This window comes from Ctenopharyngodon idella, chromosome 14, assembly GCF_019924925.1.
Source record: "Ctenopharyngodon idella isolate HZGC_01 chromosome 14, HZGC01, whole genome shotgun sequence".
NCBI classification, from domain to species: domain Eukaryota; kingdom Metazoa; phylum Chordata; class Actinopteri; order Cypriniformes; family Xenocyprididae; genus Ctenopharyngodon; species Ctenopharyngodon idella.
The window spans coordinates 2,636,389-2,649,621 of record NC_067233.1 but is presented as its reverse complement, the minus strand read 5'-3'; the positions used below and the strand labels follow the sequence as shown (position 1 = coordinate 2,649,621).

General features: G+C 38.0%; 1 protein-coding gene across 10 annotated transcripts in view; it reads right to left on the bottom strand.

Moving 5' to 3' along the window:
• enox2 (ecto-NOX disulfide-thiol exchanger 2) overlaps positions 1-13,233 on the bottom strand; it is a 254,888-nt gene that overhangs the window by 94,302 nt on the left and 147,353 nt on the right. For all 10 annotated transcript variants that reach the window (XR_007924820.1, XR_007924819.1, XM_051859857.1 and 7 more), the window contains one exon: positions 230-361. Coding sequence is in view for 8 of the 10 variants with exons in the window: in XM_051859857.1 (XP_051715817.1) it covers positions 230-361 (132 nt within the window). In the remaining 2 variants the exon portion in view is untranslated. The remainder of the gene's footprint in view (positions 1-229; positions 362-13,233) is intronic.

Sequence of the window (13,233 nt, the reverse complement as noted above, 5' to 3'; positions counted from 1 at the left end):
TTGCCTCAATAAACTCCTAATTACTGCTTATTAATAGTTAGAAAGGTAGTTGTTAAGTTTAGGTATTGGGATGTAGAATATGATAATGCAGAATTTATTAATAAAGCATTATTTTGTACTTTATAAGTACTAATAACCCTAGTAATATGCATGCTAATAAGTAACTAGTTAATAATGAGAATTGGACCTTAAATTAAAGTGTTACTGTAAGTTGATAACTCAAGCTTACCTGACATGATAGGTTGGCCAGTCATGCCCATGGGGGCCATTCCGAGGTTGTTCATGGCAGTAGCCCAAGCATTAGGGTCCGACATGGGCATCGCTAAAGAGTTGGAGTCCATGGCAATATTTCGGAGCCCCTCTGAAAGAGAGAAAGAGAGAAATATCTGGGTTTATTTTTAAAAGTGTCTGTCTCTTCCAAAAGACCCAAAAGACAAATGTTAAAATGTTGAAGAGGAACATGTTTGAATCTCCAAACATGAGAGTAACTATAATTCCTGTCTGCAAAGACCTCTCAGTGATGAGGCTGTTACCCATTTAAATACACTTTTGTGTTCTTGTTGAATAAAAACATACTGACCCTAAACATTTGAACGCTAGTGTATACTGCAACATGCTTAAAAAAGATGTAAACGTATTAGTGGGGAAACACAGAGACCATTGTTTGATGGAACATGCTTTCACTAACAGTTTAGAAAACATGCAGTTTGATTCACTGGGCACATTCAGGGTTAAATGTGTTAATCTACTGGTGTTTTGCATGTATGTAATATATGGGTTTTAAAAGTCTAAGCTGAGGACTGGAACTTAATAAAATGTTTGAGCTGAGAGAGGCGAGATGTAATGTGTTCGTCGGTTTAACACATAAAACATATTTTATTATGATAAATTGGGAACCGAAGTTCTTCTGAAAACTAATTTATGTACTATTAACACAGCAGAGGTGCCAATGTGCTTTAGCACATCATCACTTCAGAGAAAACAGACTGCCATAATAACTGCTGCCAGAGGTCTGATAAACTTCAGCATCGCCCACCAAAAGAGTGAATGGCATAAACAGAGAAACAGAGTTCAGAAAGTTCCCATATCTGAGGTGTGACCACTGGGCTTTTAGTGTGTGAGAGAGAACATGTGGTTCCTGCATGGAGTGGGTGGCAGTCACGTGGATGTGAGGAGATCATTTCCACCAACTATTGAGAAAATGTCTTTGTGGTTGGTCAGGGAATTATTATACAGAGTTAATGGAAAACAGCAGCGATAATTAGTTCTCCGGTTCTCCAGAGGGGTATTAAAGGGGGTTTTGGTCAAACATCTAAAAACAGCACATTTATTTAGAACAGAGCATAAAAAATGACTCTTCCGAACCTTCTCTCAAGGGTTTACGGTATCTTTTAACATTTAAATAACGTCATGTCTGAATTAGCATAATTATATGTCAACAATTCAGAGATTCTGCTTTCAGCTGTTCACGTACATGCACTCAGAAATTATTAGTCTCCATGGCAACACTATTGATCCATGTGCGGCTTTGTTGTTGATAATTAATTTCTATTTATTCACCTCTATACTATTTTGCAAAACACTGGGAAAAAAAGTTAAGATAGAAACATAGGTAACACTGACTGAAATAAAATGACATTTCGAGAACTGGAACAATTTGCAGAAATACCTTTAAATGTTGAAGGGCTGCTGGTTTTACTTTAAACTTGCATGAGATTCTTTACCAGTAATATTATAGTAATTCTGACATGACATGAGAGTGAATTCAAAGCCATGTTTCACTGATACCATCCTGGTATTGGATTCAACAAGCAGCAGACATCAAGCTCTGATGCTTAAGAGAGTGTGTTGTTCAGGGCTCATCTCTCAGATGTCTTCCTCTCAGTCATCCAAACAGAAGTCCAACGTTTCCAGTGAAAACAGTTGTTTAATATCTGTATCAGTAGCTGTGTTTACGCGGACCCTAATAATCTGATTATAATTGGACTAGTAGCAAAGTCGAAATACAAAAAGTAACATGTAACCACGTCAATGGGGATGAATTGGCCAAATCCGACTAAAATTTCATTCAGATTATAAGGGGTGGTTTAAACCTGACATGTAAACACTTGATCGGATTGAAAACCCGAGAGTGGAGAGCACTGCACATGTACAATGATGTATAAATGGTGTTGTCAGAGATGGTCTTATTATTGATCTTATTGTTGTTGATGGTCTTATTATTATAACCAATCATATTACAGCCTTGACGTCATTGAATTTCGTTCAGAGTTGTGCGACAGTGGCATAAACTGGATCATACCTGGCCCTGTCTCAAATGGCACACTTCTATGTACTTTCGGACTTGTGGACTTACAATGGCTGCCGTGTGCGCGTGTCCGTTAAGTCCACCAGACTGTAGGGTGTCCCATTTGTCAATTTTAGGCTTCAGAAGGGTGCTCACGAGCGCCCCCTTTGCGGCCGATATGCGCCCTCGATGTGCACTTTTGCTGAGCCCGCACTGGTGTGAGCTCCACGGCAGACTTCTTCCCGACAGTCAAAGCGACGTTACGTCACGAAAGTGCGGACTCGTAGGAAGGCCGTGAGTGTTTAGGGTGCCGTTTTTGGACAGGACCCCTGTTGCGCAATTCACCCTTCGCTGGGAGTTTGACTGACAGGGGATCTGACCAATTATAACACCGAATCTGCCATTTTGTCCAACAAACAAACTAGACAGGAGTGTTAGTAGATTAAAGTCAGATTAAAATGGTGTGTATTGACGTCTTTCCGCGGTTGAAACAACATACCTTCTGATGTTCATTCACATTTATTTCATGCAAAAACTAGGACGAGTTGATCGGTTTACGTGTCGCTTGAACTGAGGTGCTACAGCGATCTGTCATGACATATTAAAGAGGCACAAAATGGTATTTATTGAATTTCTTTTCAAAAGTGACCAAATTTGAAAGCTAAGACTTTGTTTCATGTTAAAAGTAACCTCCTCTGTCTTGCCTGTCGGCGTGTTGTCAGTGTCTTCTTTGCTCTGCAATGTATTTTTCACTGCATAAGAGCATGAAGTGTGGCGTGAGAGCACCATGGTTTGTCGGACGTAGTAACAGTAACTAAGGGGGGTGGGTCTTTGCGAAGGCTCAACTATCCTTATAAAAACGCATTTTTTTCCCCCGGCATAAACCCTAAAAATAAATAAATCCAAAACTAATGTTTAAAAGCAAACATGTTGAAGATTAGCTGATGGGCTGTCAATTTATTAAATGATAAGCCATTTCCTTACAAAAGCGGTTTATTTAGCGTAGTAAAGCCTCTCCTCCATTGACATCCATTCAAAAAAAAAAAAAAAAAGGGCTCCAGTTTCCTTCTCTGCGTACCGCAGCGTTAGCAAGCATTATGCTTTTTTGGCTAAGGTTGCAGGTTTGTCTTCAAGTGGCTTTGCTGATGTTGAATATAGTGTAATAACTGACTGTTGTGTTATTATAAAATTCTCCTTCCACTCATCGTCTGTGAAGTGGAGCAGGACAATGTCGTCCCAGCAGTACTTTTTTGGACTCTCATCCATAGAAGCCTCGTTTTGGGTGCAGAAAGGAGCGTTTTTACTCCCTGATAAATATAAGCAGCACGGCACAAAGCTTCATGCGCTCGTTGTCTCCTAATTAGGACCCGAAATAGATAAATATTAGGTCTGCTGTTTAAAACAGAGAAAAGAAGCAGTGTAGGAGAATGGTTAGTATGCGCAAACAGAGGGAAACTAAATTTGGGCAGTGTGTGCATGTCAAAAAATCTATTCAGATTTGAAGCTTGTGGAATATAAACACACACATCAACCTGATCACTTTATTTAGAGTTCATGTAAACACTATGTTTGGATTCATCATTCAGAATATATTAATTCCAAAAGAAACAAAAGGTGTCCATGTAAACGTAGCTAGTGTGAGCGGATTGGAGCGACAGGCAATTTCCTCCCACTGAAAGCAGTCTGTAATCACTCCTTTCCAAATTCCAAATGCCGGACTTTCCATTTTCCGCTCCTCAATCATTGGTTAAACAAACTTTACTCCAGAACTACTTATACTACTGTTCAAAAGTCTTGTATGCTCACCAAGGGTGCATGTATTTGATCAATTTCATCTCTATTTCATTCTGACAGCTAATAGGCCAATAACATGGTTTAATACACAGTGAAACCATGCATGTTGGCCCATTAACATGCATGTAATGCTTGTGATGGAGCGGTAGAGTGAAAGAACACGGATCGTGAGACTTTCAAAAACAACGCTCGCTCCAGGCAAAAATCACAGAACTGTTTTCCCTGATCCCTGTCCAGTCCGCACCGCTCACACGCTCTGATCAGCAGGCCAGAGGAACATTACTAAAACCTGATCCGCAGTGTAAACACACTGAAATCAAAGCATGTAAGTGTTCAGGATTACTATGGATAATGCATTGCCTCAGAAGACTGAATCTGAAGCCCAAACTTTACTTTCTAATGAAAAGACGTAGGTTTTGTATACAAGCTGTGGATCTGAAGTTTGTTTGGTCAGGGACTGGAACTCATTAAAAGCTCTTTCAGTGGCAAGCAAAAATGCATTTTTAAGATTGCTTCAAAGATTACAGCACAGGATGTTTGCTGGACCAATCGCTTCCTCTGCCAAGCCTGAAGAGGCCATTTGTCTTGCCAGGATGGAGAGGAGAATGAGACTGATGACGCAGCAAAATCAAAGAGTAAAACCACATACAGTTGATCTCAAAAGTTTACATACCCCTTGCAGAATCTGCAAAAATGTTAATCATTTTAACAAAACAAGAAGGATCATGAAAATTGCATGTTATTTTTTATTTAGTACTGTCCTTAAACTATTTCACATAACAGTTGTTCACATAAAGTCCACAAGACAAAAAAAAATAGCAGAATTTATAAAAATGACCCCATTTAAAAGTTTACATACCCTTGATTCTTAATACTGTGTGGTTACCTGGATGATCCACGACTGTTTGTTTCTTGTGTGATGGTTGTTCATGAGTCTCTTGTTTGTTCTGAGCAGTTAAACTGAGCTCTGTTCTCCAGAAAAATCCTCCAGGTCCTGCAGATTCTTCAGTTTTCCAGCATCTTCTGCATATTTGAACCCTTTCCAGCAGTGACTGAATGATTTTGAGATCAATCTTTTCACACTGAGGACAACCGAGGGACTCAAACACAACTATTAAAAAAGCTGCAAACATTCACTGATGCTCCAGAAGGAAACATGATGCGTTGAGAGTCAGGGGTGAAAACTTTTGAACAAGAAGTTGATGTGCAAGTTTTTTTTTTTTTTTTTTAAAGAACATATTTTTTCATTTAGTTCTGCCCTTTGGAAGCTATAAAAGATACTTACATGTTTCCCAGAAGACAAAAAAAGTACAATTTATTCTGTTCATCCAATTCAAAAAGTTTACATCCCCGACTCTTAATGTATCGTGCTTCCTTCTGGAGCATCAGTGAATGTTTGAACCTTGTTTAATACTTGTGTTTGAGTCCCTCAGTTGTCCTCAGTGTGAAAAGATGGATCTCAGAATCATTCAGTCACTGCTGGAAAGGGTTCAAATATGCAAAAGATGCTGGAAAACTGAAGAATCTGCAGGACCTGGAGGATTTTTCTGAAGAACAGAGCTCAGTTTAACTGCTCAGAACAAACAAGAGACTCATGAACAACCATTACAAAACAAAAAAACAGTCGTAGATCATCCAGGTAACCACACACAGTATTAAGAATCAAGGGTATGTAAACTTTTGAACAGGGTCATTTTTTATAAATTCTGCTATTGTTTTTGTCTTGTGGACTTTATGTAAACAACTGTTATGTGAAATAGTTTAAGGACAGTACTAAATAAAAAATAACATGCAATTTTCATTATCCTTCTTATTTTGTTAAAATGATTCACATTTTTCTAGATTCTGCAAGGGGTATGTAAACTTTTGAGCTCAACTTTACTAAAAAAAAAAGATAAATTGACAAAATGTCTGTGTGATTTGTGAAATAGCATACAACCTCTCTTGGGTTGCATGCTTTTATTATATATGTGGCCATATATAATAGGATAGGGTGAGGATGAATGACTAGTTGCCCAACAACAATTAGTGACACTGACTAGTTCATCTAGAATATTTTTTTGTCTTTTCTTATTTTAAGACTGACACATTGTTAAATTTACAAGTTGATAGACAACAAACTGATTAGTTGATTTTGAAAACATGTAATTTTGCACATGGCAAAAAATAGAAGCCGAAGTGCACATATTGTCCATTCCCAGAGAGGCTTATAGCATGTATTTACTGTAGTCAATTGTCCTGACCTAACAAACCCACTTTGAGTGGTAATGACTTCCCAGGGGACCGTTTCATCTCTTTAGGTTTATATGTCCTTTGGGTCTCTAAGTCACCTTTCTAAAACTTCTGAGAGAGAGAGAGAGAGAGAGAGAGAGAGAGAGAGAGAGAGAGAGAGAGAGAGAGAGAGAAATGGAGCAATTAGAAAAAAAAAGGCTATTTGAAAGTCACAGGGGGTGGATGGGGGATGTGTCCCCCACTGGCCTGTTTTTCTTCATCTACAGTTCTGTCTCTCTGTTCTCTCTGTTCTCTCTCTCTCTCTCTCTCTCTCTCTCTCACACACACACACACACACACACATTGGGTTTCCATGTTTTACGGGGACATTCCATAGACATAATAATTTTTACACTGTACAAACTGTATATTCTGTTCCATAACCCTAAACATACCCATCACAGAAAACTTTCTACATTTTTACATTTAAAAAAAACCCCACTTACTATGATTTATAAGCTGTTTTCCTCATGGGGACCAAAAGACATTCCCACAAGGACAAGGATTTTGGATATTGCCATAACGTAGGGTATACCTGAACCACACACACACACACACACACACACACACACACACACACACACACACACACACACACACACACACACACACCCCTCCACCACTGTGTGGTCACAAAACTTTCTCAATAAAGCTGTCCATGGCTCACTGCCCAAAGCTCCCTCAGAAGGCCAAGAAAAACTCAGAGAAATTTATTTTACGATCTACAAGGTCTTAACAGCAAGACGGACAATTACTGGCTCTTAAGCAACTGGGACAACTTTACCAGGAAGTTGAGGACATGAAGTGAAGCAAGGAGGATTCATGCCCACGTACATAGACAGTATCTATTATTTCTGACCTGGACAATTATGGTTTCTTTAAAGGGATAGTTCACCAAAAAAATGAAAACTCTGTCACCATTTTCTCATCCTTATGTTTTTAAAAACCTGTATACACTGTCAGTGTATTTTATTTCTGTTTATTCAGTACAATGAAAGTTAATGGGGTCCAAAACAACATTGTATTATTATTATTATTAATAGTAGTAGTAGTAGCATTTTAACCTGTATTTATGTATATTTAGCTCTCTTGTCAATGTCAACATATGTGCAGAGTAATATCTGACATCAAGTCGTTGTGTACTATCACAAGACAAGTACTGTCTAAACAGCTCTTAATTTGACATTTAATGTGATATTTTAATTTGATTTACACTGCATAATTTAGCACAAAGCAATTGTTAAACTGCCAAGTATTGTATCAAACACAATAGAATAAATATGTTCTAAAATACAACTTCCACAAACGTCTATACATCTAAAAGCCACTCAAAAGTCATGTGCAGATTACTTTTTCACTTCATAAGCAAGACTGGATCTCTCTGGGGAGATTTTTCAAAGGCAGGCAGGCAGGCGAGCATTAGAATGAAGTCTTTGGGGACACGCCACAATTGCAAACCTCATTATGCCAAACCATCACGATTTCAATCAGCCTTTTGGATCACCTTGAAAAGACAAGTTAAGCCAGCTAACAACAAATGATTGTTGCTTTATACTCAAGTGTCATATGCCAAGCAGAAAACATCTCCATTTGATCCCATAGATCACTTATACAGGGTTCAGACCATGTAGGTCTGAGACAGACTAAGATTTCTTGAAAACACTAGATATCAGGTGTTCCAGCTTCATCAAACGTGTTGAGAGCCCTTCTATTGAGAAGATATGATGACTATCAAGTGATAAACATTATTTTCATGAAATAAACACTTCAAAAAGAGTGCTCATGTATCTCAAGAGCTTTATTGAAGGCAATCTGCAATAAAACATCTATGGATTACCCATATCTTAATGAAGTTAGAAGGAAGTACGATCACTTGAGTAAATACACTTTCAGCACTTTGATGCTGAATGTCTGAGGTTTTCATTTAAGTGATCTGTATGACAGTACTTGAAGTGTTGTCTTAATGGTCAGAAATCAGTTGGTTGGATGCTATTTAGTAAGAGTCCAGTCCAAGTAAAACCCACAAAATACGGTATATATTGTACTGTGTTTATCACTACACTAATATATATATATATATATATATATATACATACACACACACACACACACACACACTGTATATACTAGTGTTTAAAAGTATGGGGCCAAGAAGATTTTTATTTTGTATTGAATTAATTGAAAGAAAGAAAGAAAGAAAGAAAGAAGTTCTGTGCAACAATAATCGAATCTCTGGTGACTCAAATTCAGTTCACCTTTATTTTTTCAAGGTGGCAATGTCTGATACACAATGATGAAGTGACCTTTCACTCATAGTTACTGCAGGCAGAAAACAAAAGAATACACAAGTATCATCAGCAAAACTTGGCTCAGTGATTTACTGCTGAACAAGTACTGAACGCAATCAAACTCAGTCACTGTAACTTGATGGTGGATCTGGTGAAGAAGCTGCGATCAAAATATTGATTTAGAGGACATTTAAAACAATAGTTTGAGATATTCTCGGCTAATACAAGCCAGATGCTGAATGAACTGTGGAAATGAACTCTGACGATGAAAGTGATGATGATAAAAAGCATCTGCTCATATTGAACCCTTCCAAGATATAAAAGGTAACAAAATATGCTATATTTTGATTCTTTTGTAATAGTTATTAAAATATCAAGAGAGTTGTATACTATTATTGAGGCAGTTAGAGAGCCATCCGTGTTAGATAAAGATATGGGTTGGTAAAGACCTTAAACTGTAATAATAATTGGAGAAACATTCATGCATTTAAGGATTATAAAAAATAAAAATAAAAAAACACATTTAGAAAACTCACAGACCCCAAGCTTTTGAATTAATCTTAAGCACTAGGTAGGTTAACATGTCTCGGACCATATTTTCCAACACAAAGATAGCATCTGATGAATTAAAATTAAAATGATGTTTTATTGAAAAATATGTCCTTAATATTATTTTATTATGCAGTAGCCATTTAATCAAAGCTAAAGGCACTCAAGGCTGTACTATTTTGTCAATAAAGTCACGGCTAAAAGTGTTGCAGGCACATCATACCTACCTATGCCCTTCAGCCATGACTATATTCACAAAATAGCACAACCTCTCGAACATTTATAGCTTCAAAAATGCTCAGGAGAACACATATCAGCAACAGACATACTGACGGTTGAGTCACCGGCTGTCTTAAGTTAGTACATGCGATATAATTGAGCGTGCTGTGCTATAACTCAATTCACATTTACAATTTTAGGCCTTTGCCAGCCTTGAATGGTGTTTAAGAGGCAAAAAAGGAATGAGAAAAACACTGCGCAGTGAGAATGTTTTTGTCCCCATCTGAATATGGTTTTACGAAAGCAAAAGTGAGTCTGTTAAGTTGAAACAGACATTGTTGAATGTTGGCTCAGTTTCTCTGGCTCCTGTGAGCTCAGTCCGTAAGCGGCTTTCACTGTTTCTGCCTTGAAAAAGAGGCTTGTTATAATGTGGCCGGCATTACCGATGAGGTGGATTCAAATGAACTCCTGTCGTGGCTCAAACGCCCCGGACCCATTACAGCCAGCCCTCACAAACATGACAGCAACAAGGTCTTTCTAACAATGCGACTAGTGCTGTGATCCGACGTCTGTGTGTTTACACAAATTATTTATTTCCACCGTCTCTCTTCTGGCTGGATTAAGGGAATAATTAGTTTTGGGTTCCAGCTCAGTGGCAGTGACATTTCCCTCGCTGCTCTACATTCATCCCCCAAATGCACAATTTAGGATGTGCGCGTCAAGGCTTTGAGCTCTGGAAGGGTTCGTGTGAGCTGTTTCTGAGGGAAACAGGGTCTGACAGCACTGCTGGAGCAGCACCTTCTGAGCTCTCAGACCTGAGGAGTTTAATAGAGAGCAGTCTTCAATAAAGAACCATCATTACCAAACATTTCACCTCCCTCACGAGAGGCGCACTCACTCGTGCAGACAACCAGGTTACAACATCTATAGTCACCAAAAATAACTGCTGAGAAATGTATTTGCCTGGAATAGCAGGCCATGAATACAGCGAGAGATGGAATCCCTAAGAAAACATGCATTGGATTTTTACTTTGATCAGGGTCTCACTGAAGATGAAACCGCTCTACTGTATGTCTGACAGTGATGGAGCACTTCCATATCAGTGTCTGACACTACAACTACACATTTATTGTAGTAGACAATTCAGTGACTCAGAATATTTGGTCATATTGCCAGCCATCATGGAAGGCTGAGACGTTTGCATAGTTATAAATGTATATTTGACAGATGCAGAATAAATGATTAGCAGTGAGAAAATTAAGTCGACAAAAGACAGAGAAAATAAATAATACAGCATGGATTTGTCAGTCTTCAAAAGTGAGAGATGTTCAAATGCTTGCGTTAAGTAAGAATGTCTTTATGCTTGTAATAGAAGTCTGCATTTATTTGATCAAAAATACAGGAAAAGCATTAATATTGTTAAATATTATCACAATTTAAATTAGAGATGCACTGATACTAAATTTCTTCACCTATACCGAGAACAGATTACTCAGAATGATATCTGCCGATACCGATAGTTTGATTTACTGGAATGACAGGGTAGAGAGGAAATTGTTAAAGTCGATATTTTTGTTTTGTTTTTGCACACAAAAAATATTCTCGTCACTTCATAACATTAAGGTTGAACCACTGTGGTCACTTTGACTAGTTTAACAATGTCTGTACTACTTTTCTGGACCTTGAATGTGGTAATTTCGTTGCTTTCTATGGGAGATAAAATAAAAAACTCTTGGATTTCATCAAAAATAACTTAATTTGTGTTCTGAAGATGAACGAAGATCTTACGACATGAGGGTATGTAATGACAGACATTTCATTTTTGGGTGAACTAACCCTTTAAGTGATAACATGAGATATGATACATTTTGGTAAGTTGTACAGTATCTTTCAACATACCTTTTGATGTTCATGCATGTTTTTTTTTTCATGCTAAAACTTATTAAAGAGGAAGAGATGACGTTTGCCACATGAACTGAGGTGCTACAGTGATCTGTTGTGTCAGATAAGAGCATCAAAATGCCATTTATTGTTTGTCAAACGGCCTTTACAAAAAAAAAGGTAAAACAACGATGTTAGACGATTTTCAGATTGGAGGAGAAAACGAGATGGAGTTTTTCGCCCTACCACAGTACTTCAGCGTGACCTTTCCAACGTGAATACGTAATGCGTGACGTATCGCAGAGCAGTGCAAGACGAGCATTGGTGGTTAAAAAGTATATAAACTTTCATCATTTTAGAAAATGACCGATTGTTTCTCTAGATAAGACCCTTATTCCTCGTCTGGGATCATGTAGAGCTCTTTGAAGCTGCACTGAAACTGACATTTGGACCTTCAACCCGTTGAACCCCAGTGAAGTCCACTATATGGAGAAAAATCCTGGAATGTTTTCCTCAAAAACCTTAATTTCTTTTCAACTGAAAAAAGAAAGAACATCTTGGATGACATTCAGGAAATTTGAATTCTGAAGTGAACTAATACTTTAACTTCTCTGTTTACCTATCCTGACTGCTAATTTGTTATTGTTATGTTAACTTACACTGACCTAAACACACAGTATGAGTTGCAGTCTGACATGTTTTTCCGTCCCCTTTTGATTGACAGGACATAATCGCCGATGGTGAAAATAATTGCTTTTATCAGCTGATACATTGGCGTGTGCTGTATAAATAGGAACATTATATTTACTGCATTTATATGATGACAAATCTATTATTACATTTAATTATTTTTCTTGTTGCTGCTATTTTAGTATACCTAACAACACCTTAAAAATGGTAGTCACTGCCACCACTTAGCTTTATACATGAATTCATAAAACTAGTGAAGAAACTCGATGAACTCACACACACACTGATGCGTATTACGTTAATATCCATGACATGCAGCTCTCAACCGCTGGGATCCTGAGAGACTGAAATGTGACTGAGCAAACCCTCGACAGAAGCAGCAGCAGCAGTCTGACACTGCGAGAATGACATGAAAGGAGCAGCACTTCAGCTAATGCTTAAACACAGGGGTCAGCCATCACGATAAGCTGCTTTGAATTTCATATCAGCAGCTCAAACACAGGCTCATCATTGTCTCGGGCTCACTGTGGAAGTCAGGTCCCGTCATTGATTCCCCATTGTGCATCTCTCACACTGTAAGAATGCAGACTACCAGTAAAAGCCATTTAAATGATTTGACTTCATGGAATTTTCTAAGCCAAGTACATTCTTATAAAATATAGACATTTATATTGCTTTAAAATGTCATTTAAAGCCATATAAATGGTTTAACAGTGGGTCATGCTCTATGTGGCTGTACTGTTGAGATTTTAAAGGGGTGGTTGATTATGATTTCACTTTTTTAACTTTAGTTAGTGTGTAATGTTGCTGTTTGAGCATAAACAACATCTGCAAAGTTACGACGCTCAAAGTTCAATGCAAAGGGAGATATTTTCTTTTAAATAATTCTCTGTTTAAGGACTACAACAAACGGCTTGTAGGGACTACAACGAGCTTCTTCCTGGGTTAGTGACATCACTAACTCTAAAATTTACATAAACCCCGCCCCCAAGAACACGCATTCAACGCTGGATTTGCACAAAAGATTAACATGACGGCACATGCTAGTCGATGAACTACATAAATTTATCCACTAACCATTCAGAAACGTCCAGTTTCATTCTAAAAGTTGTAACTTCTTCCTGAGTCTCTCCATCAGTGTCGGTTTGAACAATGTAAGGCTGAACACCGTTACTGACAATCCTCATTTTGGCTGCGTGAGATTCTCCAGCTTTGTTGTTGTTGAGCAACCGAAGCGTGAGCTGTTAAAGCTCC